Genomic DNA, 25,448 nt, shown 5'->3' on the forward strand with positions numbered 1-25,448 from the left:
GCCACACTTAGTATATGGCCTGAAGTGTTTTTACCTGAAGTGTTTTTATAGATGGAAGGATTCTCACTTGCAGAGATGATGTTATTACCTCCCCCTTCCCACTGTATCCAAAACAGTGGAAGGGGGGATGCAAGAAAGTTTAGTTTTACAGTTGGAAATGCTTCCATCTACAAATATGGTTCAGTGGATTCAAGCTAAGCTATCCTCATCTAACCTCGGCCACTGACAATACAGTAATATTTGCATACCAGAAAGAAGAACTTTTGAGATTTTTAAGTTATGTTAACATATGAGAAGCATTTAAGGACTTGGAAAACACACTATATAAACACATTAAGTGCAGTTTTACAGTAATGACTACAGGATTCTGGAAACGAGCAATAAAATCAATTGTTTTTCTACGTTTGTCCCATACTACATGCAAGTGACCAACTACTTCACCACTCCACTAACCAGCTTAAAGCCATCTGTTTATTTCTATATCACTTTACTAATAAAGCAATTTGTGAACCTTATAGCTATACATACCCACTGATGTAGGCATCTCTCCCCACTGGAGAACCACATCTTTGGTGATCCTTCCATATGTATTAACATATACTCCTTCATCCTCATAGCAGACTAGCAGCTCCATTCCATCAGTGTTTGGCAGAATAATGATTGCATGGGGTTGGATACTACTCTGGATCTGTGAACACATATACATATCCATGAACTCTGAGCAGATGTCTGAAGGCTCTCTTGGCCAATTATTTATATTACTGTATTTTTTGCAAATGCTTTATAAAACTGATCCTTAACAAAAAGAAAAGGTAAATAATTCTGCAAGTGTAAACTGAATGTAAGGACATGTCTCTTTATAACACAGCATGGCCTACAGATTAGAACTTTAGATGCTTACATGTGTTGGGAGGTAAATATCATACACGGATCCTGAGTCTACATCCACTGCATGGAATCCAGCACAGGAGCCATAGATCACCTTCAGTCTCTGGCCTTCTTCTACAGTAAGATCCACTAATAATGGCTTATGTCCCAAGTCTCCAAATGACTGTAAACACACACACACACAAATAAAAAAACCCCACACAAAACGTGAATATACTTAGCAGACTGGATTGAGACAGGTCTCATTCATGCTGTCATCCTGACATACCCTTCTGTATTCTGGCTCTTCCATTAGGGTAATTTTTTTAATGTAACAGATACTAGGAACTAGAAGGAGGCTTAAACCACCAAAAGCATGTAATAATTCTGCAGTCTTTCCTTTTAAAATGTGATTATTTTATCTTGCTATTCAGGAAATCTAAAATGTGACATGCAAGCTTTAATTCATGTCAGATTTCCTATAAAATTCAATAATGAATCACCATAATCTAAAACAGCTACTTATCAATAACATCTGTCCACCTAAGAGACCCAGTTGGACAAGCAAGATAAATACACAGTCTGTCTAAAAGATCCATGTGTGTTGGCGGTGGAGGTGTTCCCAATACAACACAGCAGCCCTCCAACTTTCTCTTCATGCTGCTGCTGGGGGACACCTATCCTGCAACAGCAGCTTTTCAGGGGATGGGGCATTTCAGGCTGCAGCAGGACAGGAAAGCCATACTTCCATGCACAGAATGACTTCTATGCAAGGAAATTTTAGACAGGATTCAACCCAATGAATTCCTATCACTGTTCAGGTGTTAAACTTACTTAGCAGTCTAGGAAAGTTGTACCATTGCTAACTATGTTTGAAAGGTCACTGCTGGGCTGCAGCATCACAGGCAAAAAGTCGGGAACCTGGAGCAGTAGACCATAAGGCCCAAGGAACAGCTTGACTTTGGTGTTTTGCCTTTCCCCCAGTTTTTTAAACAAATGAGAACATGAGCAGACAACCTGAGCAAAAACCCAGCTCCAGGAAAGATCTGAAGTTTTATTATCTCTTGGTTTCTGATCTTCTAAAATCCTGTTATTGTATATTTAACATGAAAACTAATGCCTGGAAAAAGTCCAAATAAAGGGTGTCACCTTTATGGGACAGTGGGAGATTGGGAGGGGGAGGAAAGCTGTATCTGGTTTGGGACAGCAGCATATCAGCATGTATATTTAACTCTGCAATATTTTCACAATCCCAGTCTTTATTCTGATGACTATGGCTGCTATTTGCCTACATGGGTAACATACAGGCAGCAAAAAGTTCTCTCAAGTAGGGCGAATAGCAGCCTTGGGGATAGGGAGGGCCTGAGATAACAGGATCAGGACTCTTTTAAAAACCAGTAGGAAATCTATTTCGAGATCTCCCATTGTCACTTCCGTTTTGACCCCCTAAATACCTTGGTGGACAGGTACCGTCTTCTCTTACAGACATCCTTACCTTAAATGCCATGAATTTGTGGTATGGCTTTGGTGCCCAGGCATAGACTTCCACAGAACACTTCAAAGCAATTACTAAGAACTTGATTCTTTCATATTTTACTGAAATTTTAAAAAGATAATGCGTATGAATTTTATATTGTGAGATCCAGAACAAATTACAATTGGGGAAAAAATAAGATCTTTACTGAAACTGCTCTGGAACTATAAAAACAGAAGAAATAATCACTACATGAATATTTTAAAAACACATAAGATTCAATAACAGAATTAAACATGACAGCTATTCTAACAGATTATTAACTAGTGTTCTCAGAAAATGAACTTTAGAGATAATTCCATCTTTCAATAAGAGATTTCAGTTATTTCACACAAAGCCCATATTTTATTTAATCAAGTTTTAATTCACTGAGGCAGATATTTTCCACACTTATATCAATTCTTACACCAGCAACAGCTACCCAAAAGCTTCCTAGATATTTAATTTGTCTTTAACTTTATGGAAACTATACAATGAAAGGAATGGTAAAAGCTCATATCTAGCACTGTTAAACGCTAATATTTAGGGTTGACTAATTCACAACATACTCATTAATAAAATATGTATAAATTAGAAAGCTATTTTCAACACAAATTCATAAAATACATAGGTGACATTTTAGAACAAACGTATTTCCTTTTCTCACAGAAAGGAAGGGAAGTTTCTTCTAAGGCACTTTAATTTATACATGGATCACTGAAAAAGTATATTCTTTCTCTCCAAAACTTTAGTTTTATTCATCTGTATATTTATAGAGATGTAAGAGCTCTTTAATAGGACAATTTAGATTAACATTCAAGACGTAATCTTTATAAATTAAGTCCTGGGACATGAAGTGACTCACCCTTTTCTCAATAACTCATAAAACAGACCTGTAGGGTACATCAATATCATTGACCTCATATTACAGACAGGACTGGGGGTGAGCACATATAGCTAAGAATAGCAGCCAAGATGCTTAATTTAATTCCCAATATGAATTTTCATGTTTTTATTTTATTTATTTATTTAACTTTCGATTTCTATACCGCTCAATCCCGGAGGCTCCGAGCGGTTTACATGGCAAATGGCTGTTGCAAATTTCATAATTTCACTAAAATAGAGTTTAGTACAAGATATTACCTTTCCTGCCATCAAATTCTAAAGGATTTCTCTTGCATTACTCCACTGACTTCTGAAATAGCTGTTACTATATAGTTAAAAAGCTGCTCTATCAATCCAGCTGGGAATGATACTGAAAAATATAACCCTAAGTGACTATTTGGTAATGATAAGAAATAGCCAAGAGGACATGAAAGAAATAATGGGGGCGAGGGGATTCAAAATAAACTCTCCTAATAATCAAAAACACAGTTTTAAGTTACATCTAAAATTAGTCTATACGTTAAGAGGAAGTCTTTTCATTGAAAAGGAGCCAGCATCAGATGCAATAAACGACTTCCTGATGATGTTTATATGTTCCTCTACAGGACAAGAGGCTTGTATACATTTTATAAAGAAACTACAAATCAGAATTTAGTTCAGATGATTGCTCTGATCCAATTAATCTCTGCCATGTTCAGAATCATTGAAAAACAATCCACATAACAGCAACATACTTTGTGCATGTAACTCTGCACTTGGAACTAGATCTAAGAGGCCGCTCAGAACACTGTAACTTTTCATTACGCTGTCTTTCTGATGAGTTCACAGTTAGCATGATGCATTACTTACCAACTTTATAGTGCACACAGCCTTCCAAATCACCCACAGTTGTCCAGCCTTGTTTCTTTTCTACTTCAGGGTCATTGTGAAGGATTTTGTTTCTTAACCAGGACAAGTAATAAACTCTCAATTTGTTTTTCTTGCCTAGAATCAAAGTTGGCCAATTACCAAAAAAAACTGAACATGGTTGGGACAAAACTTTTCTTTTACAAATTAGTAGCTCAGGTGTAAGCTACATACTGGGATGGATTTTATACTTACATGAAGTTTTCATCAACTTTCCCTGTCCTCAACAGCTTTCCTATACCTCTGAAACGTCACTGCAGATGATGGGGCTCTCCAGAAATGGAAGAAATGACTTGGTAGGAACAGCCTTCCTACCAAGCACTATGAGCACATTATGTCCGTGCAAGAAGAGGCAACTCTTGCTGAGTCCTTGTTAAAGCTTCCCTCTGTCACACGGCCTCTTGTTCTGGAAGGTCTCTTGACCCTCAGAAGTGACATTTCAGACGTACAGGAAGCTACTGGCAAAAGAGGAAGCTGATGAAAATAGCCTCTGCAATTCAGCCAGAGAAGAATCTTTTCCCCCCACTTTCATAAAGTAGTCCTTGGTAAATTTAGCAGAACTGCAGTAGTGGCAGCTGCCATTTATCTTCTGAATTTCACAATTGTGATTGTCACCTGGTTATAGGAAGACCCCAGCCTACTACAAAAGTTTTAAAAACACAATAATCCGTGGAAAAACAATATGGATACTAGAGTATGGAAGTTACTCATTTTGTAGTAATACTTAATATTGGTTAGAAAGAGTAGGAAGGCCAGGGTGTCTAGAATGAAGAATTATCAGATAAATATTCATCACTCTATCTTTTGCAACACAATGGCTAGGTCTTTAAGAAATTACCATGAAGCTGAAAATGGTGCCAGGATAACAGTTGGAAGATAGGCCTTACTGAATCAAAGTAAATCTGGGTTTGGGTAGTATGTAGATGGTAGAGCTCCTAGGAACCTCACATTCCATGATGGAAGCATGGTGCAAAGTAACAAAATAAATAAAATAAACAAGCTTCTAAAAATAAACACATTGTTCTCCATGGCCATTCCTTGTTACTATTATTTTCACACTCAGCACAGGGAAGAAGAAATGACAGATCAGCTTTGGAATGCTACTTTTAGACCAATTCCTGTGGGTGGGTGGTTGTAAGCTTTTGCAACTTACACAGTATTTCCTCAGTTACAGATGAGATAGTAAAACAGAACCTATTGAACTGGGCTTTTCTTCAGAGTCCAGGGAAAATACCCTAATTTTTCTAAACACAGTTGTGATCTAAAAAATATTGGAGCACACAGAGTCAGTAGTGTTCCCATATATAGGCTTGCCAAGTCCCCCCGGGGTGCGGGGAAACCCCCACCCCAGAGGCCCGTTACCCACCGCTGCCGGATCGGGCCCCGGGGGGAACCCCACCCCCAAAGCACGTGACGTGCCCGGTGTCAGCACGTCACCTGGAAGTGATGCAACCACGCCGGGTGCGCCGTGGGCGGGGCCGCAGTCATCTGAGGGAAAACTCTATGTTTTCCCCTCGGATGACCGCAGCCCCATCCCTGGCGTACCCGGCGCGGCCGCATCACTTCCGAGTGATGTGGTTGCGGCGCACGTGTGCGCTCCCTCCCGGAATGGGGCTGGAGTCCCCCCCCCCGCTGTACATACAACGGGGACTTGGCAACCCTACCCATATACCATACAGAGCATCACATGAACTTGCATTCTGATTTAATGGTTGTACATTTGACCTCACTCAATGACTGCAACTGCCCTTTGTTAGTCCCCCCTGCAAGCTAGAGGCATCTAACTCACAGATCTCCCTGGGATGCCCCACCTCCCCAACGGGGTGGCCAAGGGGATGGTGGAAGCGATGATTCTTGGTGGGACACAAGTCATGAGGAGGCAAATGTGGATGGGGGAGGCTGGAAGAGACAATTCTTGGGGGGACAGATCTGGTGAAGAGGCATGTATGGATGGGGGGGGAGACAGAAATTGTGAAGAAGTAGGAACTACAGGGGTACTGGATCTTTACCCCCCAAGGTCCAGAGAGGGGTAGCCCATCAGGGGGACTTGAGGAAAGCCAGTTTATCCACCAGGACCAGGCGTGAGCAGTGGGGGGGTGTGAAGATGTCTCCCAGGTGGGAGAAAACCCACTCACTCTGGACACTGATGTAGGGCAGGAAAGGAGACTCATAGCCACACAGGACAGGTCAGGCCAGATGGCAGCCTTGCATGACCAGTACTCCAGGGGATTGGACTCAGCCGGCTCAGGGGGCTTGGCAAGGTACTCCTTCACCATCACTTCCGCTGACTCCTCCACCAGGGCACGCCTGGCCTCCCTGATGTCGCCAACCTCCCAGCTCACTACTGAGGACCAGCACTGGGGATCCTTCCTGGTTGGGCTCTTGGAGGCTGAGGTGCTGGGCTGATGCTGCTGCTCCTCCTCAGCCTCTTCCACCCCCTGTTCCCTCTGGCCATTTTAACTGACCTGCAGCCTTCACACTTCTTTGCAGAGTTCCTGCCTCCATTGCAGGAGCTCTGTGTTACAAAAAGTGATGCTGCCCTTTATATGGGGGTCAAAAATGCAGGCTATTCTGTACTCCCCCCTCCTTGCAAAGAAGATGCAACCTTACTAAATGTTGTTTATATTTATATCCCGCCTTTCCAGATTATCTGCATAACAAAAAAATACTAGACAAATTTCACCTAAAGTTAAATACGTTTATGCTCAACTGAGTTCAGTGAGGGAGTTAAGAATATGCTTAAATATTGCCTTTTGAAGTGACTGGAACAGAGATTTGGCTGGATTGTATATCATGATAGCAATTTCACTACTCCTGCTACACAGACCTAACCTTCAATATTCTTCTAAATAAAACCACGCTTTAATTATTTTCTAGGTTAAATCAGCTGTTTAACATATAAACAATAAAGCTGTATGTCCACAAAAGAAGATACTACTTTTAGCATGCAAAGGTTAGCTTCCAAAGGAGTACTAAATAATTAGAAGAACTACAAAGAGAGTCTTTAAAAGGGAAAAAAGCCTTTCAAAATTATTGTTTTTTTGGATAAGACACTCCTTTGCTAACTATTTAAGGTATCCCTTCTTAGGAGAAGAAGAGATTGGATTTATAACCCACCCTTCACTCAGAGTCTCAGAGTAGTTTACAATCTCCTTCCCTTCCTTTCCTCACAACAGACACCCTGTGAAGCAGGTGGGGTTGAAAGAGCTCTGACTGAGAATTGCTCTTGAGACAACAGCTGAGAGAACTTGTGACTGACCCTAGGTCACCCAGCAGCTGCATGTGGAAGAGTGGGGAATCAAACCTGATTCTCCAGATCAGAGCCTGCCACTCTTAAACACTACACCAAACTGGCTTCTCTAACAGATTACTAACAGATTACCCAACTAAAGGGTTAATTTAACATGCTTCAAAAGAGGAAACAATACACAACTGTAACAACTGAACAGGGCAAGAAGTCTTGGACTTCTACTTACGCAATAAACAAATAAAAAGAGAAAAGTTTTAACCACAGATTTTCGCCACCTGACTTGCGTAGCATTGTTTTCATGTACAGATCTTTTGTTACAACGATGTCAGTGTCATAACTTGAACCATATTTATTCTCTCTCTCATACACACACACAGCTCCTCGTCATATGCTTAGATGCACACACGTCTATCTCCACATGCAAGGGATTAACTGAATCATATTCCCCAAGCTATTAATCCCAACATTTTAGAATCAAATACAGCACCTGTTTCTCATTACCTTCTTCCAGTTGTTTAAAGCACTGTTTAAATGGTACCAGTTTGTATTTCAATACTGTGTTTAAAACATACCCCCAAAATGAGATGAATCAGAAGAATATATACATCTATATTTTTACTAGCCCCGCCCCCTAAGTATGCAAATAGGGAGCAAGAGGGAGAAGAAGAAGAAGAGAAGAGATTGGATTTATACCCCGCCCTTCAATACTCAAGGTGTCTCAGAGCGGTTTACAACCTCCTTTCCCTTTCTCTCCCCACAACAGACACCCTGTGAGGTAGGTGGGGCTGAGAGAGCTCTTGACAGAAACTGCTCTTTTTCAAGAACAGCTCTTATCAGAACTATGGCTTGCCCAAGGTCATCCAGCCAGGTGCAAGTGGAGGAGTGGGGAATCAAACCTGGTTCTCCCAGATTAGAGTCTGCGCACTTAACCACTACACCAAACTGGTGTATTCAATATTTCCTCACTCAGTAACGTCAGACTGATTTAAAGAGAAATACATACCAGTTTGAGCAACTCTTAATTAATCCTAGCTGCAATCTACATAAAAAAGGTAAAGGTTTCCCTTGCTCGAAAACCAGTCGAATCCAACTCTAGGGGGCAGTGCTCATCTCTGTTTCCAAGATGAAGAGCCAGCGCTGTCCGCAGACTTCTCTGTGGTCATGTGACTGGCATGACTAAACATCAAGGCGCACAGAACGCTGTTACCTTCCCACTGAAGTGGTACCTATTTATCTACTTGCAATTTCTTGCTTTCGAACTGCTAGGTTAGCAGGAGCTGGGGCCAGAGATGGGAGCTCACTCTGTCACACGGCACTAGAGTCTCGAGCTGCTGAGTGTGCATACGCTACAGTTAGAAACTGGTTGAATATTACAAATCCTGTATTTAATACTCAGCAGGACCTCTAACTACAAGATGAAAGAAGGAAGTATAGTGTCTTCATGATACTGTGAACTGTGTTATCATATAATCACAATGAATTTATTATGCTGTGTAGAATTTTTATAATAATAAAAAGACAGTAACTCCTCAAAATGACACACATCATACTGATTATGTTAACAGAGACATAAAAGCTGGACTAAATTTTAAAATTTGGACCAACATTTAAAAAGCAATAGTTAATAAAATGCAAAAAGTCACTGTGGGGCAGTAATAATCAGCACCAGCTAGCCACACAGGGTTAGGGAAATGAAGGTTATGCCGTAGGGTCACATGCTCCCTTTCCCACTCTCATGCAGATTTCCTATGCCTTGGTATCAGGGCTATTTTTGGGCAGAAATGCACAGGAACGGAGTTCCGGCTGGCTCCCAAGTTGGCCACGCCCAGCAGGAACTCATTAGCATAATAGGCCACACCCAACAGCAGAAATGCATTAGGATTGGCTACATTGGGGTGTGTGGCCTAACATGCAAAGGAGTTCCTGCTACAAAAAAAGCCCTGGGTTTTGACAACAAACAAGGTAAACAGAATAACAAGCAAAAGGTGGGTGTGGCTGGATGTCGACACTTCTGGTAACATGGGGGTGCGTCCTAATGTGCTAATGAGCTGTGCTGGCAGGGGCACGGCCTAATATGCTAATGAGTTTCTGGTGCTGGGTGTGGCCTATTATGCTAATGAGTTCCTGCTGGGCTTTTTCTACGAAAAAAGCCCTGCTTGGCATTATGTCTGACCAACTCTAACCATAGTTGATACAGAAGCCTAGATGCTTTGAACCTAGCTTTTTGAATCTAGGAATAGTTCTAGATTTAAAAGAGAGTTTCAGAGTGTCCTTGGATGTGTTTTCACATAGAGTAGATATAATGCCAAGCCATGGTACCATTTAAAACCACCACCACCCTACATACAAAAACACATATCACTAAAACAATTAAAAACAAAGCTAAAATACATACAAAGGCATAAAAACAACAATTAGAACAATCGTCAGGAAGAAGAGATCACTGAGAGAATGCCAAATGAAACAAAAAAGTCTTCACCCACTGGTGGAAGATGGCAGCAGAAGGGGACACATGACTTTCCCTGGGGAGAGAGTTCCAGAATTTTGGTGCCATGACAGAGAAGGTCCTCTCCTGGGTTGCCGAATCTCAGAAGGTGAGGGCAACCAAAGCAGAGCCTCTAAATATGACCATAGTGGTCAGGCACGTTCATAAGGAGCAGGCAGGTCCTAAACCGTATGGAGTTTGTAGGTTAACACCAGCACTGTGAACTGTGCCTGCAAGCAAATTGGGAGCCAGTGTAGATGGGAGTCATATGGTCCATACAACCCATTCCAGTCAACAGCCTGGCTGCAACACTCTGCAACAACTGAAGTTTCCAAATACTTTTCAAGGGCAGCTCCATGTAGAATAGATCACAGTAATTTGCAATCATCTTAAATAGCAGAACAATTTTTTAAAAATCTCATATGACACTACAGGAGGGATAGATCAGATTCTTTCCCACCAGGCAGTGAGTCTTTCAGGCATATTTGGAAATCATTCCCCTCTCACAAAAGAAGTAAAGAAGTCGAAGGAAATTGTCCATGAAAGAAAATTTAAAGTGGAAGCCACAACCCACTCCTGAGTCTTTAAAATCTAGTTAGCAGCCACACTGAGTTGCAAGAATAACTCTGCCTGCCTGAATGGCTGTCAAATGGGCTTTTTGGGCATGAAGACATTAAATCCATATACCATACTAGTGACATAGACAAGAACTGGGAAATGGAGCTGCCGACATAAAAGCATAAAGGTTTATGGCAAATGCTTTGCTATTCAAAGACAGGAACGTTCTTTTTATTCTTAAAATAAATTATATTTACCTGATATTGTCACCAAGACATTCAGACCTTCAAGTACATCCATTTGCTGGAACCGCCTTCGATTTATTAATGGATACACCTTCCCTTGGCCACTTCTGTCCAGCAGCATTAGGCCACTCTCTGTTCCCACTAACAAATTCACCCCTACGATAAATAAAATAAAATCAGTACCTAGATTTATTTGAATAGGCAGATGAGTTCTTGACTTGCCAGTTCTGGAGACAGCTCCAGTTCTCTGTCGAAGGCCTTTCAAAAACCCACATGCTGATCCCAAAGGAAACCATTCATGTGAAATTTATTATGCAAATATATTTTGTAAATTTACTGGGAACATCATATTCTGTACCTGGCCACAGCGTGGACCGAAAATCCCAGAGGATGGGTCCAGATACAGACAGCAGAAGTCATTTTTCTATAGATCTGGGGAGGCCCCAGTGTTGCAGAAAAATTCCAAAGCAAAGGATAAGAATCCACCCAGTGAATCTTGTAGGTTCCCACTTGTAGGAATTATTCACTAACATCCCAGAAATGGTCTTAAAGCAGAAATCATTTCTCTGTGTCTGTTCATTAAAAGTTATATCCTGCCTTCCTTCTTGGTTCAAGGTGGCTTACAATAATAGTTAAAACATCTTCAGCTAAAACCAAAGATAAAATAAAAGTAAAGTTAAAGGTTTCCCTTGCTCGGAAGTTAGTTGAATCTGACTCTAGGGGGCGGTGCTCATCTCCGGTTCCAAGCCGAGTAGCCAGCACTGTCCGAAGACATTTCCGTGGTCATGTGGCTGGCATGACTAAATGCCGAGGCGCATGGAACGCTGTTATAACAAGCCCAAAATCCCCCCCCCCAAAAGATGCTGTGTTGGCAGTTCGCCATTTCTCCAACTGCACCATTCTCACTGAAATCTTATTCCAAGAATATTCATTAAAATGATCACTAAAAGAAAAAATGTATCAAGTGAAGGGATCATAGAGATTTACTTTCAGGACACCTTGCGAACATGCCACCTTTTCCTTGGTGCACACACTGTATATGCACACTTTATGTAATAACATCTGATGTCCTGAAAGATTTTCCATAACTTTAGACATTATCTGAAACTCTAATATGGCAATGAAGTAAGAACAAACATAGAATTCCATACCCCATAAGGCAGCACATAAGATCTCAGAATTGAATCTCTTTTTATATTTGCGAATCTCTGGGGTGTCACTCTGTGGCCGTGTATTGGTAGGGTTCACATTAACAACAGATCCTTTTCTGGTTGGATCTTGCCTTATTGCCTCTGATCTCATTGCTTCACTAGAGAATCCTACTGTAAAGGAGGGGAGAGAAACACAGTAATCTAAGATATTGAAGAGTACAGACAATTGCAAGACTTTCCCCTTTATTTTCATAAGAAACAAAAGGAAAGACTAAATAAACACAGTAAACTTTTATAGACATTTTTAGCAGATGGCTTAAATTACTATTCCTTTTATTCAGCTAACCTCCAGCCACACTACTTACCAACAGAAGTCACAGTTGTTCCACTAGATGGAGAAATCTGTAGTAATCTGGGGTCTATAAAAGGTGTAAAGGAGGAGGAAGATTTGTGTTTCTGCAGTGTATTACTAGCGGACTGAGTCTGCAATGTAAATATCAGATTAATTAATAATCATCATGAACAGCAATTATGATTAAAAGCCAACAAAAGTAAGTCAAGTTGCTATTTGTCAGTACCATTTATAGAAGTTTTCGCATCCCTTTTTGTCAAATGCAATTTTCACATAAGTGAACATGCACATCATCTTACAATAAGCATGATTTCAATAAACTGCTGTGAAAGCATAGTTCGGCATCTACCCTTTCTATTTAGAGGTTTACAACCATTTTCAATAAGTGTTCATTAAAGAAGGCATAAGCTACTTTTGTAAATGAATACTTCCTGCTACTTCTGCCATATTCTCTCTCTCTCTCATTTTCCAACTATGACAGCACAATCAGTGTTGTACCCTTCTAAGCGTACTGACTTCAATGGACTTAGAAACACGTAACTCTTCTTAGGATGGAACTGTAAACTTCTAGTGTGTTTGTTTATGTTGTTGTTAAGCATTTTTTAAACTGAGCTAGAATAGTCAAATGGGAAATAGGATCTCCACATCCAGCCTAATTTGAGCACGTAGGGATCAGGCACAAATTCTAGAACTGATGCAAGTTTCAGGTCTGGTTAATGTTAGAACAACTGTGAATCTTGCAGTTAAAAACAAAACAAAACTGAGTCTTTTGCCAGAAAGCTGCAGCAGGTTCTTCCACCATCATCTATCATAGCAACATATTAAACCTGTATCAAACAGGGGGGATTACTAGGGGAAACTGATGTAAATAGTGACACGACATGATATTCAGGAACAGATGCATCCAGAAGGGTTTTTTAAAAAAAAAATCAGAACATGAAAAATACATGTAAAAGAAAAACAATTATAAAAAGTGGAATGGAAAAAACCTTGCCAGACTAAGTGAGTTAAGTGTCTGCACGTCAAAGCGGAATGACACAGGTTAAAAATTCAGCGTGATGTTTTAAGTCGCTTGTGTTCAGTTTGTTTTAGGCATTTTTCAAGCATTCTAAGTGCTTTCTTGGTTTTCCCTTACTAAAATACTGTTCCTGAAGAACTAATTTGCTCTTCTCAAAAATAAAAAAGCTACCCCTCCCCCATAAAGCTTCTTAAAGTTGGACTTGAATCACATAGCTTGCTTTTTAAAAGTTTCTTTGTCACCAAATACTATTACTTTATGGATGCAGAGCCTCCCCTTCTTCCTCTCCACTACACAGGATGAGGGACTACACTGAGGAAGGGTGCAAGATCACCCCTCCTACTTCTGTTAGCAGAGCTGTGCTGATGGGAGAACGATTTTGCCCTCTTCGTCCCTCTACAGTATGGAACCCTTCCCAACTCGCACGGCTATTGGTCCATTTGCGCCCTTCAATCACAATTTTCCTGGGGTTGGAAAGGACTGCTGAAGGAGGGGAATGAGGGAAAGAACGATTTGTGATTGCTGCAGCCATGGGATGCTGGATCCACACATGATATTTAGGACAAAGTAACCAACAGGAGGCCTGGCATTCTTTGAATGATTCACATTAAGCTGTAGCAATGTCCTTATGGCCTTTCATTTCCCTACCGTTCTTGAAAGTCTGCATGCCACATGCCTGCTATTTATGTACTCAATTCCATGCCTGCTATTTATGTAGTCCATTCCATTTCATATACAGTTTGAATGAGTTCACATGAAGGGATCTTAAACTCATTTGTTAAGATGGTCAAATCTAACCTAAGTGTAAATCAGTCAGATCATGCATATTATAAATTATTTACACAGAATATTTCTACGTCCAGAGAACGTGGTCAAGGTGGCTTACAAAACAAAAACATGAAGCAGCAGAAAATCATTAAAATTAACTATTCAAAACCCCTCATTAAAAATGAGCAAATACAAAAAGTACTGATTTTATTAATACTCATTTAATTAGTATTAATTAGCACTGATTAATTAGTAGCCTATTTCAACATCCCTTTTCTAATGTGATCAATGGTTGCCTGTATGAACATGAGATACTTTAGTAACTGAACTCAAACCACCACAAAGACAATGATAAAGAAAAAAAACTAACACTCAGCATGAATCAAGTCCGATGCTGAAACACCATGTAACTTTGTTGTCTTTCCCCCCTGCTAATGGAAGGAACTTTTATCTGTGAAATGGGCCTTTCCTGGCTCTCCTCATCTCACTGTAGCCCACTAACCTCCTTGAAATGCTTCTCCTGGGGGGACAGAGACCCACAGGAATGGCATAGGGGGTGAATCGGGGTGGGGTGGGGGATTCAAACCGCACCTACAACATGCTATGCTTTAAAACAAATTTCTCTGTCTTCTCATGATGAAATTCAAGGGTGAAGACAGACATAATATGAAAGCCAAGCTCACAGCAAATGCAAATTCAAGGTGTGGGGAGCTTCCTTCCAGGTTTTCAAGTGAAAGTCAGCACCATTCCCTCTGCAGGTGGGCAATCCACTTTTCAAACTGCTTTTAAAGTATCTCATGAACAGTCATACAACTGTTTTAAAAGTTTTATTTTAAAATCATGGATAAAACTGTAAGACTGGGTTTACAGTGACACCATGTGCCTGACCAAACAGCTTGTGCACAGCTGTCTTCTGCTTGAAAGAAGCAATGCTTTAAGAACTTAACTCTGGAGAGCAATATGTATATTTGTACTGAATGCGGCAAAGATCCAGAGTGACCTCATTATTCTTAGTGTTATGTACATTTTTATCTGAGAGACAGTAAGAGGTTCTGCAGAAGAAACAATGCCCCTGTTTGAAACCTATGCAAGCCTTTTATAGAATTGGAAACTGTTCCAAATTAGGAACTAACTGATTAATTTACAAAAATTCACATATTCTTTAAAGGCTGCTGAATAGCTTCCAAAACAGTAGTGATGTTATGAGAAGAAAAATCTCTCTCCCACCTAAAGCTGCAACCTAGTAATCCAGAGATCAAAACTCTCTTAACAGACACATCCCCTGCACCCACTGAGAAATATCAAAAACAGTCTCTTGATGTAAGGCCATAAAAAGCTTTCTAACACAGTGTACCATCCCCCAAAGTGTTACGGTCCACTTGCTCAGTTTTATGCTAACCCAGAAGTATTGTCCTTTTGAAAAAATCAGATTACCCTAACGCGACCTTTCATAATATAGGCTGTCCCCAAAATAGAGCTTAAACACATATTGGTATAAGCAAGTTTATAAAAGCCATGCAATTAATGACTCATTGTAAAAAAGCAAGAATAATCAACCGGCAAGTCTGGGGGTGGGGGTAAAACTGCTCTAGAGTTAAGGGGTTTGGCACATAAGAGCTGAAATGTGTTATTTTGGGGAGTGAGGGGTAGGTGACAGGAAGAAGAGCAGAAGGGACACTTGCTGAAGCTCCTCTGGAAACTAGCTATTAGGCAACACTGCTACAATACCCTATGAAAGCAGCCAGCTGTGGTGCAAGACATACCTCATTAGTAGTTAGCTTGTCCTGGGGTGTCTGTGGGGACATGGTGGGTGTCGGCTGGCTGGAGGATGGGGAGGAGGAGGTGGAGGAAGTGGAGGAGGAATGGCTTTGCTGCAAGAGATCTGGCAAGAGGTGAATGCGACCGGCAAAGCCATTGCTCTCATGATGGCTGGCACGCTTTGTGTCAACTGTACTCTGCAGAAAAAACAGGCACACTTGTCTTGCTCAAGTGCTGCGTAAAGGTCTATGTCCCTAACAAGCTGGCCTATTTCTTAAATGCTTCAATCAATGCATGAATCATCTAAGCCTTGATGCCTGACTTAGAAAAAGTACACACCGGTGGAAAAGAATTCAGCCACGTCCTCGTAAGAGTTCAGTTTACAATACTGGATTCTCTCCCATGATACACCTGCTTTGCACAGGCAGTTAAGCCGTCATAGGCCAAATCTACTACATCAACTTGCAATCTCCCTACGGCTCCTACCTTTTATGTTCTTATTTCTGGCTTTCAGACACGATCAGATAAAGTGCTTGAAATATCTGGTGAATGTCCTAAACTCAGCTATTTGAACAATAAGCATGACGTCTTGATAAAACCTAGGGGCTCAATTAGGATGGTAATGTTCAGCTACAAAATTAAAGAGTGTAATTAGTGAAGTTCATACCCTATGCTTGAAGAGATCGACAATTTTAAGACATAGGAAACATTACCTTCTCAGTTCGTTGCACAATATTTCAACACCGAAAGGCTGGGTGAGCCAGCAGAACTAATGCTAAAGGTTTACCTTCCTAAACTGTCTGGATGATAGACCTTTTGGGAAACATGTAAGCCTCTCTCTACCCACAAGAAGAGTAAGGTATAATTGATTAAAATAAACTAGACAGGTTTATTTTCCATTGGCTCACAACTCCCAAAATTAGTTCTTTTACCTCCAGTGAACATATATAATAGCACAAGAAATTATAACTCAGGATTGCAACAGAGCCTTCTTCCAAGGGCCTGATGCAGCAGCTGTAACTATTTGTCTTTTAACCCTTAGTTTAGAGCCAAATAAGATAAACTCTGCACAGCATTGTTGTGTGTTATTGTGAGTACATTCGAACAGAGCAAGAACAATGTGTGAAGACTGTTAACTTCTTTGTATGCTCCAAAATGTCTACTCATTCACAAGAAGCTACCATCTGTGTCTGTAACTCCTTCACCTGATATCTACACAGAAAAGAGTATGAACAAATGAGGGAATGAATAAAGAAGGAGCACATTATGCACTGAAAGGATATGTTACCTGCCGGACGATTAAAGTGCCCTCCTTGGAAGGAGTCATGGCAGGTTCACTCTCCACATCATCATGCACAATCATGGTCTTTACTGATTCAGTTTCTCCATTGCTGAGGTTTAGAGTAGATCTGTTAAGAGACAAAGGTTTTGGTTTTTTAAAAACACGCACCTAGCTGCCATTCCTGTTTCCATTCTGATTCTTTCGTATCCACGAAAATAGTAAGACCAAGTTCATTTTAGCCCACCATAATCAAATACAGAATATGTAAGAGAGGGTGAAATCATTATACAAAATAAATAAATAAATCATGCTATGACAGAGAACTTTTAATTTTTTTCTAAATAGGCAGTCACCTGAACAACTGTGGCAAATAAAAACTGTTCCTAGGTGACCAAGCATGGACATTTTGGGAATCAGGAACAGAGCCATTTGTATTTTCCATTCAGGCAAGCAGCTTCTTACAAGATAAGGGTAAACCATATATATTTTTAAGAAAAATATGATGCTTTGAATATGTGCACTTTTTAGCCATTATGCATCTGTCTTAACATTATCCCACCCACATTTCTGACATACTTCTGAAATATGTCCTGCTTTAATCTCTTTTCTAAACATGCTAGATATCTTCAGATGCTTTTCACTGCCGCAATCATACCTCACCTTTAAAACCTTTCCACTTTGTCCAGAATACAATATGCCACATGACACCTATTTATATATGAACAAAACTATAATTTTTCAAAACTCAGAAACCAAAATCCTTTATAATGCATAATAAAGCAAGGGGAAATAACCCCCCCCCCCAAACTAACACTGCTCTGGCATCTTCTGGTCCAGAAGTAGATTCATCAACTCCTTCTTGCTCTATGTCATCATCATCTTCATCTGTTGTCCCTGATTCTTCACTGGATGAAGAATAATCTGTCACTTTATGGGGAGGTCGCACATCCTCCACTGCCCGCAATTCCTTTGCCAAAGCAGTTAAATCCTAGAAGGAAGAAGAAGGAAAAGAAAGGGGGGGAGATTACTACAGAAAATTGTGCAAACACATGAACAGGGCTGCAAATCTTTCCCAATGAACTGTTTGATCTTTAAGATCTGTATTAGAGATCCTCTGGCAATGAAGATTACTTATTAAAAATACAGGTAAAGGAGCACCAATAGACTATAACATGGCTAGAAGATCTATAACTGACATTGTGTAAGGGGATATAAAATACCTCAACAAGGCGAGAGGGAAGACTGAAAAGTAGTTTAAGTCAACCATCTACAAGCATCATAAGGAAGCTGCAAGGCCAATCTGAATGTCACTTCATTTGTCAATAAATGTAGGAAGTACTGACTTGGGTGGAAAAGTAATGGGGAATCTGGCTATTTTAGTAGCTATTGTGACAAAGCTTCATTTCAGTTAACACAACTGAAGGAAAGAGTTGTATATAAAATTTGATTTGCAAATCTCTTTCCAAATAATATTCATTTTCTTAGATCCACATGGTCAGCCATGTTGGTCTGAAGCAGTCCAGCGGCACCTTTAAGACCAACAAAGCTTTATTCAAGGTATGAGGTTTCGTGTGCACGCACCCTTTTATCGAATACATCAGAATGGCAGGGAAGGTTCAAACCTATAGCCAGAGAATGAACAGCAAATTAACATGTAACATGATGATGTTCAAGATATGCAAAGTGACACTAAATAACAAGTTAAGGTTATAAGGTCAACAGCTGTAAAGCAATAAATATGTCAGACTAGCAGATGAATGTCTATGAATGTCTAAAGGTGTCTTTTCTAATTGTGGGATTGTCTTCCCACAATTAGAAAATACACCTTTAGACATTCATCTGCTAGTCTGACATATTTATTGCTTTATAGCTGTTGACCTTATAACCTTGTTATTTAGTGTCACTTTGCATATCTTGAACATCATCATGTTACATGTTAATTTGCTGTTCATTCTCTGTCATTCGCTGACCCGCTTGCTTGTCCCGATCGGCATTCAGATATGCTCGGTAAAAACCGAGCCTCTCAGGGGGTGGACCGAATGGGGCAGGGAGGAGCGCCTCAATTCCCCGGCTTCAAGCCGTGGAAGAGGTCGCCCCTCAAGCGCCCCCGGCTTGGAGCCCCACACTGAGGCTCACCTGGGGGTGCCACTTGAGGTGACACCCCTCCAACACCCCTGGAGCGCGGAATGCCTCCCCCGTTCAGGAGAGAGCCTCCGCCATCGCTGAAGCCATAGACCGGAAGTCGTCACTTTGCATATCTTGAACATCATCATGTTACATGTTAATTTGCTGTTCATTCTCTGGCTATAGCTCTGAACCTTCCCTGCCATTCTAATGTATTCGATAAAGGGTGCGTGCACAGGAAAGCTCATACCTTGAATAAAGCTTTGTTGGTCTTAAGGGTGCCACTGGACTCTAAATTTGTTCTATTGATTTTCTTGTTAGGGAACCTGCCCGATAACCTAGTGAGGACTGCAGGCCTTGAAGTCTTACCAGCTCGTTATTAAAAAATTAACATGCTTAAGCTTTGCACTATTATTTAAGAAATTATATACAAATTTACTTCGAGGAGCATGTTATAACTTACATCTTTTCATGTAATATTTCAAAACACAATAAGCAAAAAAAAAATCAGTGTCATACCCATTTCTGAGTGGTTTGTATTTGATTGCAATGTGTGAGTGCTAAAGCATTCGTCTTGGAAAACATACTCTCATGGATTAGAGAAATCTAGACGCTACATAGGTGAAACCGGTGTGCTGGCAAGGAGAATCTTAAGAACATCTCTGCCAGTTGCATATGATCTGGGCTAAGTTTCTGCCTTCCTTCTTATTACAAGCTTTCAAGACAGGGAATGGCCAGGCAAGAGGTTCAGAGCCCACTGTGACCCTGAGTGAGCAAGCCCAGTGAATCCAGCAGCTGGGGTTGTTCTGTATATATTTTGTTTGTTTAAATTATATTATATTGTGTTTCTGTGTAACATGCTCTAAATATTCAGGAGGGAAAAATGGGGTAGAAATAAATAAATGTGTCTGAGAAAGAAGCAATGTAAATGTGTCAAATAATTTAAAAAGTAGGGTCAATTGCAAGGATTGGCTACCTACCACTTCGCCCTGCAGACCATCCACGTGACCAGATTCATCAAGTCAACATTGGCCCAACAGCATGGAGTGGAACATAGTCAGGAAAGAATAAATGTTGAAGTACAAAATTAATACAGTAAAAAGTAAATACAGTTAAACTGTAAATCTGCAGTACAATGATCTAACAGCACTAGCTTGCTTAAAAACTGAAGTGAAAGAATGAGAGAACAGACTAGAAGCCTATTATTATTATTATCATCATTACCATCATCATCATCATTATTATTATTCTCCTCATCATCACCGTATAGCATTGTGTATAGAACAGCCAGGAGATCCTAGAATTGTCTGGCAGGGAGAAGTTCTAGCTTTTTAGCATTATGGACCACTAGGAGGTAAGCTAGACTTGTTTTTAAGGCAAGAGGCATTTCAGAGGTGGTTTGCCACTGTTTACCTCTGCATTGCAGCCCTGGTATTCCTTGGAGGTTGCCCTTCCAAATACTAGCCAGGGCCGACCCCGCTAGAAGCTGCCACAGTATAACAGACAGAAACTGGAGTACTGATAAACAATGAAACTTTTGTTTTTCCCTAGGCTTATAGTAAAAATACTTGAAATGCTCTATTTGATATTTTCTGTTGCCAATGCTGCATTTTTATTAATCTGTTTTACTAGATGATTTAATGGGATTTAACCTAAATTCAATTTCCATGACGTGCTAGATAAAGTTATTAAAAATCAAGAGGGGCTATAAAGTTATTACAAATCAAGAGGGGCTTAAATCCAAAGGTTGTTTTCTACTAACAGAAGACACATCTACTGAATTTCCCATCTCCCCTTTCCCACAGAGCTCACCAAAATTCTGTTCATAGGATACAGAAACAGTGGGAAAGAGGAAAGTGGTAAAACTACCCCCCACCATTTCTACAATATTTGGATTCAAAACATTACCTGAAGTCCACATACTTTCATCATTTAAAAGGTTTTATAGTATACTTTAGCTTCTAACATTTCCAGATCTTTAAAAAAACTTTAAACATTTTTGTAAATTTTACTGTACAGCTGTCTTTTACATAAAATATCACTGCAAAAATTCAGAGCTAACACACAATAGGCTGTGCTTACCACAGGTTTGCTAGGTCTGAAGGCTTCCTTCTTCTCTTCAGCCTTTTTAGTTGCATTTTCATTACGTTGTGATGGTGACCCTTCAGATTTTGATGATGCTACATGAGACCCGCACAAAGCAGGGGGGGAAAAATGAAGCATGCAAAGTAAAATAAGGGGATTTTCAAGCCATGCAAGTATACTTTGCCTACTGAAATGTCAGAGCTCTACTGCTAAACATGCACAATATCCATCACTTGAAATAGATGGAATTGTAGGGTTTGTGATTTCTTTTCCAGAATACAAAATGTCACAATAGGTTCAAACTGGGACTATGGTTTCCAATGTGAACAAAAAATTGAGGCTTGGATCCTAAGCAACACAGGTGAAATTGAGCTAGAGGAAGGCAACTTCCCTGCGTCTGGCCTCTAACTGCAGATTTCCCTGCCTCTCCAAAATTATGCTGCTATGGAACTTGAAGGACCAGCATGGGTAGCAAATTGTGAGTCTGCAGCAGGAGATGGGAAACTGGAAAAAAATCTCTTCTCCTCTGAAGGAAGAAAGGGTGTTCTGTTAGAGAAGCTATTGCTGTACTTTCGCATCCAATACTATGTTATAACATCTTCCCCTATAATCTATTTGGTATGCCACATTTACAGAGAAGTTGAGCCGTTCACTCTTCCCAAAATTAACTCACTATCAAGGCTAGAGAAAACAACCTGCATACCTGGCCAGAAGCACACAGCTTCTTGCAGTTTACGTTGAATATTTTCCCACGTAAACATTTTAAAGATATAATCAGTCATTCATTTGATTTACTGTCACTAATAATTCCACGACCGGGGTCACATTAATTTTGAATAGCTAAAGCCAGTGCAAAAAAATTGACAGTGACATCAATGATGCCCAGCTCTCTCCTAATTAGGGTTGCCAAGTCCCCACTGTATGTACAGTGGGGGACTCCAACTGTGGTCCGAGAGTGCATGTGCGCACGCATAGCGTGCGCGCCGCAACCACATCACCCGGAAGTGACGCAGCCACGTTGGGCACGCCGGGGGCAGGGCCGCAGTCATCGGAGGGAAAAACATAGAGTTTTTCCTCGGATGACCGTGGCCCCGCCCCTGGTGCGCCGGCGAGGCTGCGTAACTTTCGGGTGACGTGCTGACGCTGGGCACGTCATGTGCTTTGAAAGTGGGGTTCCCCCCAGGGCCCGATTGGCAAGCCTACTCCTGATCACAAAGGTCAACAGACTGTTTACCAAGATTTCTGGATGATTTATAAGCAATGAAAATGGGTTCAACCTACAAATTCAGTCTTACTTCCCCCCAACTGTTTACATATCTAAAGTTATTTTAAACCACCCCGTACAAATCAAAATATCAGATTAATAATGCAGGAAAGAGACAAAAATTCTTACATCTCATTCGAAATCTCTCTCCAGATCCACTCTGAGACCCAGGATGTGAGCCGGGCTGTGAACCTGAATTGCTAGAACCAGAGGAGCTGCCACTTCCTGGTCTGGGGACCAGCTTCTCTACTCTCTCCCAGAGCAGACGAGGCTCTATATTGCTGTGAGGGTGGAAGAATATATATATATATATATATATAAATTTAATAACTTAATTTAACCTTGACATTCAACATTAACAATGCTTTTATTTTTTCAAAAGATGCTCTTAGCCTCATGTCGTGTATTAGTAATTCAGACTTCTAGTAAACATCCAAAATGGAACAGTTGAAAACAGAAGTATGTACAACTGGTTTTTAAAATAATTTTAACTGAAGAACAGGATAAACTCAATGACCTAAGTAAGCCTGGTTCATATGTTACAGTAAACACGTTTAACTGGTGTGTACATGTATATATAAATGTGTATGTATATATGTCTCTCTCTATACACACAGACACAGACACACACACACACACACACACACACACACAGATATATCTTCACTTTACAAATGAAACCAGGGTTCAGTACCTGAATAAATATGGGGTTTAAATCTCATATTTAGCTGTACATGCGTTGATCGTAATGTTAGAATTTCTCAACGCATGCATTAAGAACCACTAAGTGTACATGGTTTGTATGCATATTCACTGTAACGTAAACAGGGCTTAAAATCTGAACATTTGGAAGACTACTTTCATATAATCTTCCAGGAATATAACTGTAATTATGAGATGTATCTCAGACAGGACAGGACACCAAATCCATAATGTTAAAAAAAAAATTGTTTTGAGTTTAGACAAACTTAAGAGTAAATTTATACAAAAATATGTTATATACCAAACTGATAGCTTTGTTATTCTCTGTCATTAACTTTCATGAAATTACAAACATTTAGTGTTTATCATTATTCTTCTGGATGTGGTTTAATATAGATTTGATCATGCAGGGTGCATACAAAAAAATCCCACATGAATGGCATTAAATCACCTCTGGGATATTAGCAGTAAAATACTTTCCTGGGAATTACGTAGGCTTAAACGAATATACCCCAAATTTCATGTTCTACAGGAACAGCCAGCTTAACGAGCTCCTTCCCCCAATCACTAAAAGAACTTTCAAACCTTGTAGAGTTTCTTTGACCTGCTTGGTTATTTTGCTGCCCACTGCCCTGCAGTGGAGAATCTCGACGAGATAACACAGGTGATCTTGATGTTGTTCTCACAGGTACCTTACATTAAAGAGAAATACTTAAGATAACATAGCAACAACTAAACTTTGGTTGATACAGGTTGCATCTGAAAATTGTGTAGGTTTATTTATTTATTTTGCCAAAACAGTACTATTGAATAAAGTGTTATAACTACAGGCCAATAAGCTCAGTTGGACTGCATCTAAGATGCTGAAAAGACAAAGTTTAGTAGGTAGCTAGCACATGAACACAAATACCCACTCACAGACTACCATGACAGTTTAAAAGAACACAGAACTTTGAAGCAAGGGAGGCACAAAGCAATTTGCTGTAATAGCATGAGAATTTAGAAAATTAAGCTCTAAGGAGCCAATAAATGCCTAGAAATGGATCAGTAGAAGGCAGAGACTGGGGAAAGCAAGATTATATCTGACAGAAGTAAACCAAGGAAAAAAAAATTTTTTTGGGTCAGTTGTACCTTAATACAGCTACTGATGTAAAGCTGTATCTGCCAATCAGGGGCAGAAAAATAACTAAAATCCATAAAGGTCTTTTGTATAATAAATATTTTATTGTGTGCAACAGTCACAGCTCGTAAGTATTTTAGAACTGCAAATAAAGGCAGTAACTCCTGCAACACATTTCCATAGGCAACATGATTAAAAAGGTCATGGGCAAAGTCCTTGCCCAAAGTACTGTTTCCAATACCAGTATCATTCTATGGGCATGCATTCACTAGATAAAACCTAGCATATGCCTTTTGTTGCGCTCTTGTTTTTTTAAAAAAACTCAAATTTCTGTCTTTCTACTTCTTACCCTTGGAGGCACCTCGTCACTGTCTGATCTAGCCCAAGCCTTTTGGGTGGGGTCAGGTACCTCAGACTTAGAGTCAGAACTCTGACTTAGCACTTCACTGCGTGAAGGTGGATATGGGTCCTGAGAGCGAAGATGGTGATGTGCAAATTTGGGAGAAGGGTCACTGAAGGAATGGGACCGCGAGACAGGGGAAACATTGTTCTTGAGAGATGCCAGATGGGACCACTGTACCTTACGAAAGAAACAAAACATAGAACATTCAATGCGTTCTGTACAACTGGCTCCCCCACCCCAATTAAACACAGAATAAAGGCAACAGAGGGGTTTGGTGGCAGGAGAAGCACAACTTGGATATGATGCAAGGCAAGCTTCTGGTGAAATTAATGGGCTTAAAGCAAGGAAGGAATCCAGAGAACAAAAAAGGACTGCAAATACAGAATATAGGCATTTGTGAGCATTCAAAACACACAATGATATGGAACGAGAGCAACCCACATCCTGCAGAGTTGCTTCGGTGTTCAGTCAAGGCAAGAACCCTAAATGGCACCCATTCCAGATGATAAATTGCAATGGAAGTATCGAATTCATAATACTGCTGAATATAAGCAATTCAAAACAATGCAGTGATTAGGGATGCCAGACCCCCCCCCCAATGCTCTGGTTTTGCCTACGTCACTTCGAGGTCATGTAAGCATGTTGTGTTTATTTTCAGCGTTCCTCCCTGTTCCCGGTAAGTTCTCCCATCCCCCGCCAGAAGGTCTGAGGG

At 40.4% G+C, this 25,448-nt stretch overlaps 1 protein-coding gene across 2 annotated transcripts in view; it reads right to left on the bottom strand.

Annotated features, from left to right (window-relative positions):
• The window catches only part of MAP4K4 (mitogen-activated protein kinase kinase kinase kinase 4), a 190,176-nt gene that overhangs the window by 2,896 nt on the left and 161,832 nt on the right, over window positions 1-25,448 (bottom strand). The window contains exons 17-31 of one of the 2 annotated variants that reach the window (XM_015422700.1): window positions 24,683-24,913; window positions 23,799-23,905; window positions 22,641-22,792; window positions 21,245-21,342; window positions 20,143-20,151; window positions 17,851-18,026; window positions 17,045-17,165; window positions 15,762-15,953; window positions 12,226-12,343; window positions 11,861-12,031; window positions 10,722-10,865; window positions 4,115-4,249; window positions 2,363-2,463; window positions 902-1,051; window positions 529-688 (exon numbers count right to left, since the gene is read on the bottom strand). In XM_015422700.1, the coding sequence (XP_015278186.1) occupies window positions 529-688; window positions 902-1,051; window positions 2,363-2,463; window positions 4,115-4,249; window positions 10,722-10,865; window positions 11,861-12,031; window positions 12,226-12,343; window positions 15,762-15,953; window positions 17,045-17,165; window positions 17,851-18,026; window positions 20,143-20,151; window positions 21,245-21,342; window positions 22,641-22,792; window positions 23,799-23,905; window positions 24,683-24,913 (2,065 nt within the window). The remainder of the gene's footprint in view (window positions 1-528; window positions 689-901; window positions 1,052-2,362; window positions 2,464-4,114; window positions 4,250-10,721; window positions 10,866-11,860; window positions 12,032-12,225; window positions 12,344-15,761; window positions 15,954-17,044; window positions 17,166-17,850; window positions 18,027-20,142; window positions 20,152-21,244; window positions 21,343-22,640; window positions 22,793-23,798; window positions 23,906-24,682; window positions 24,914-25,448) is intronic. The other variant, XM_015422706.1, reaches the window with a different exon arrangement.

This window comes from Gekko japonicus, unplaced genomic scaffold (genome assembly GCF_001447785.1).
Source record: "Gekko japonicus isolate JY-2015 unplaced genomic scaffold, Gekko_japonicus_V1.1 scaffold1177, whole genome shotgun sequence".
NCBI classification, from domain to species: domain Eukaryota; kingdom Metazoa; phylum Chordata; class Lepidosauria; order Squamata; family Gekkonidae; genus Gekko; species Gekko japonicus.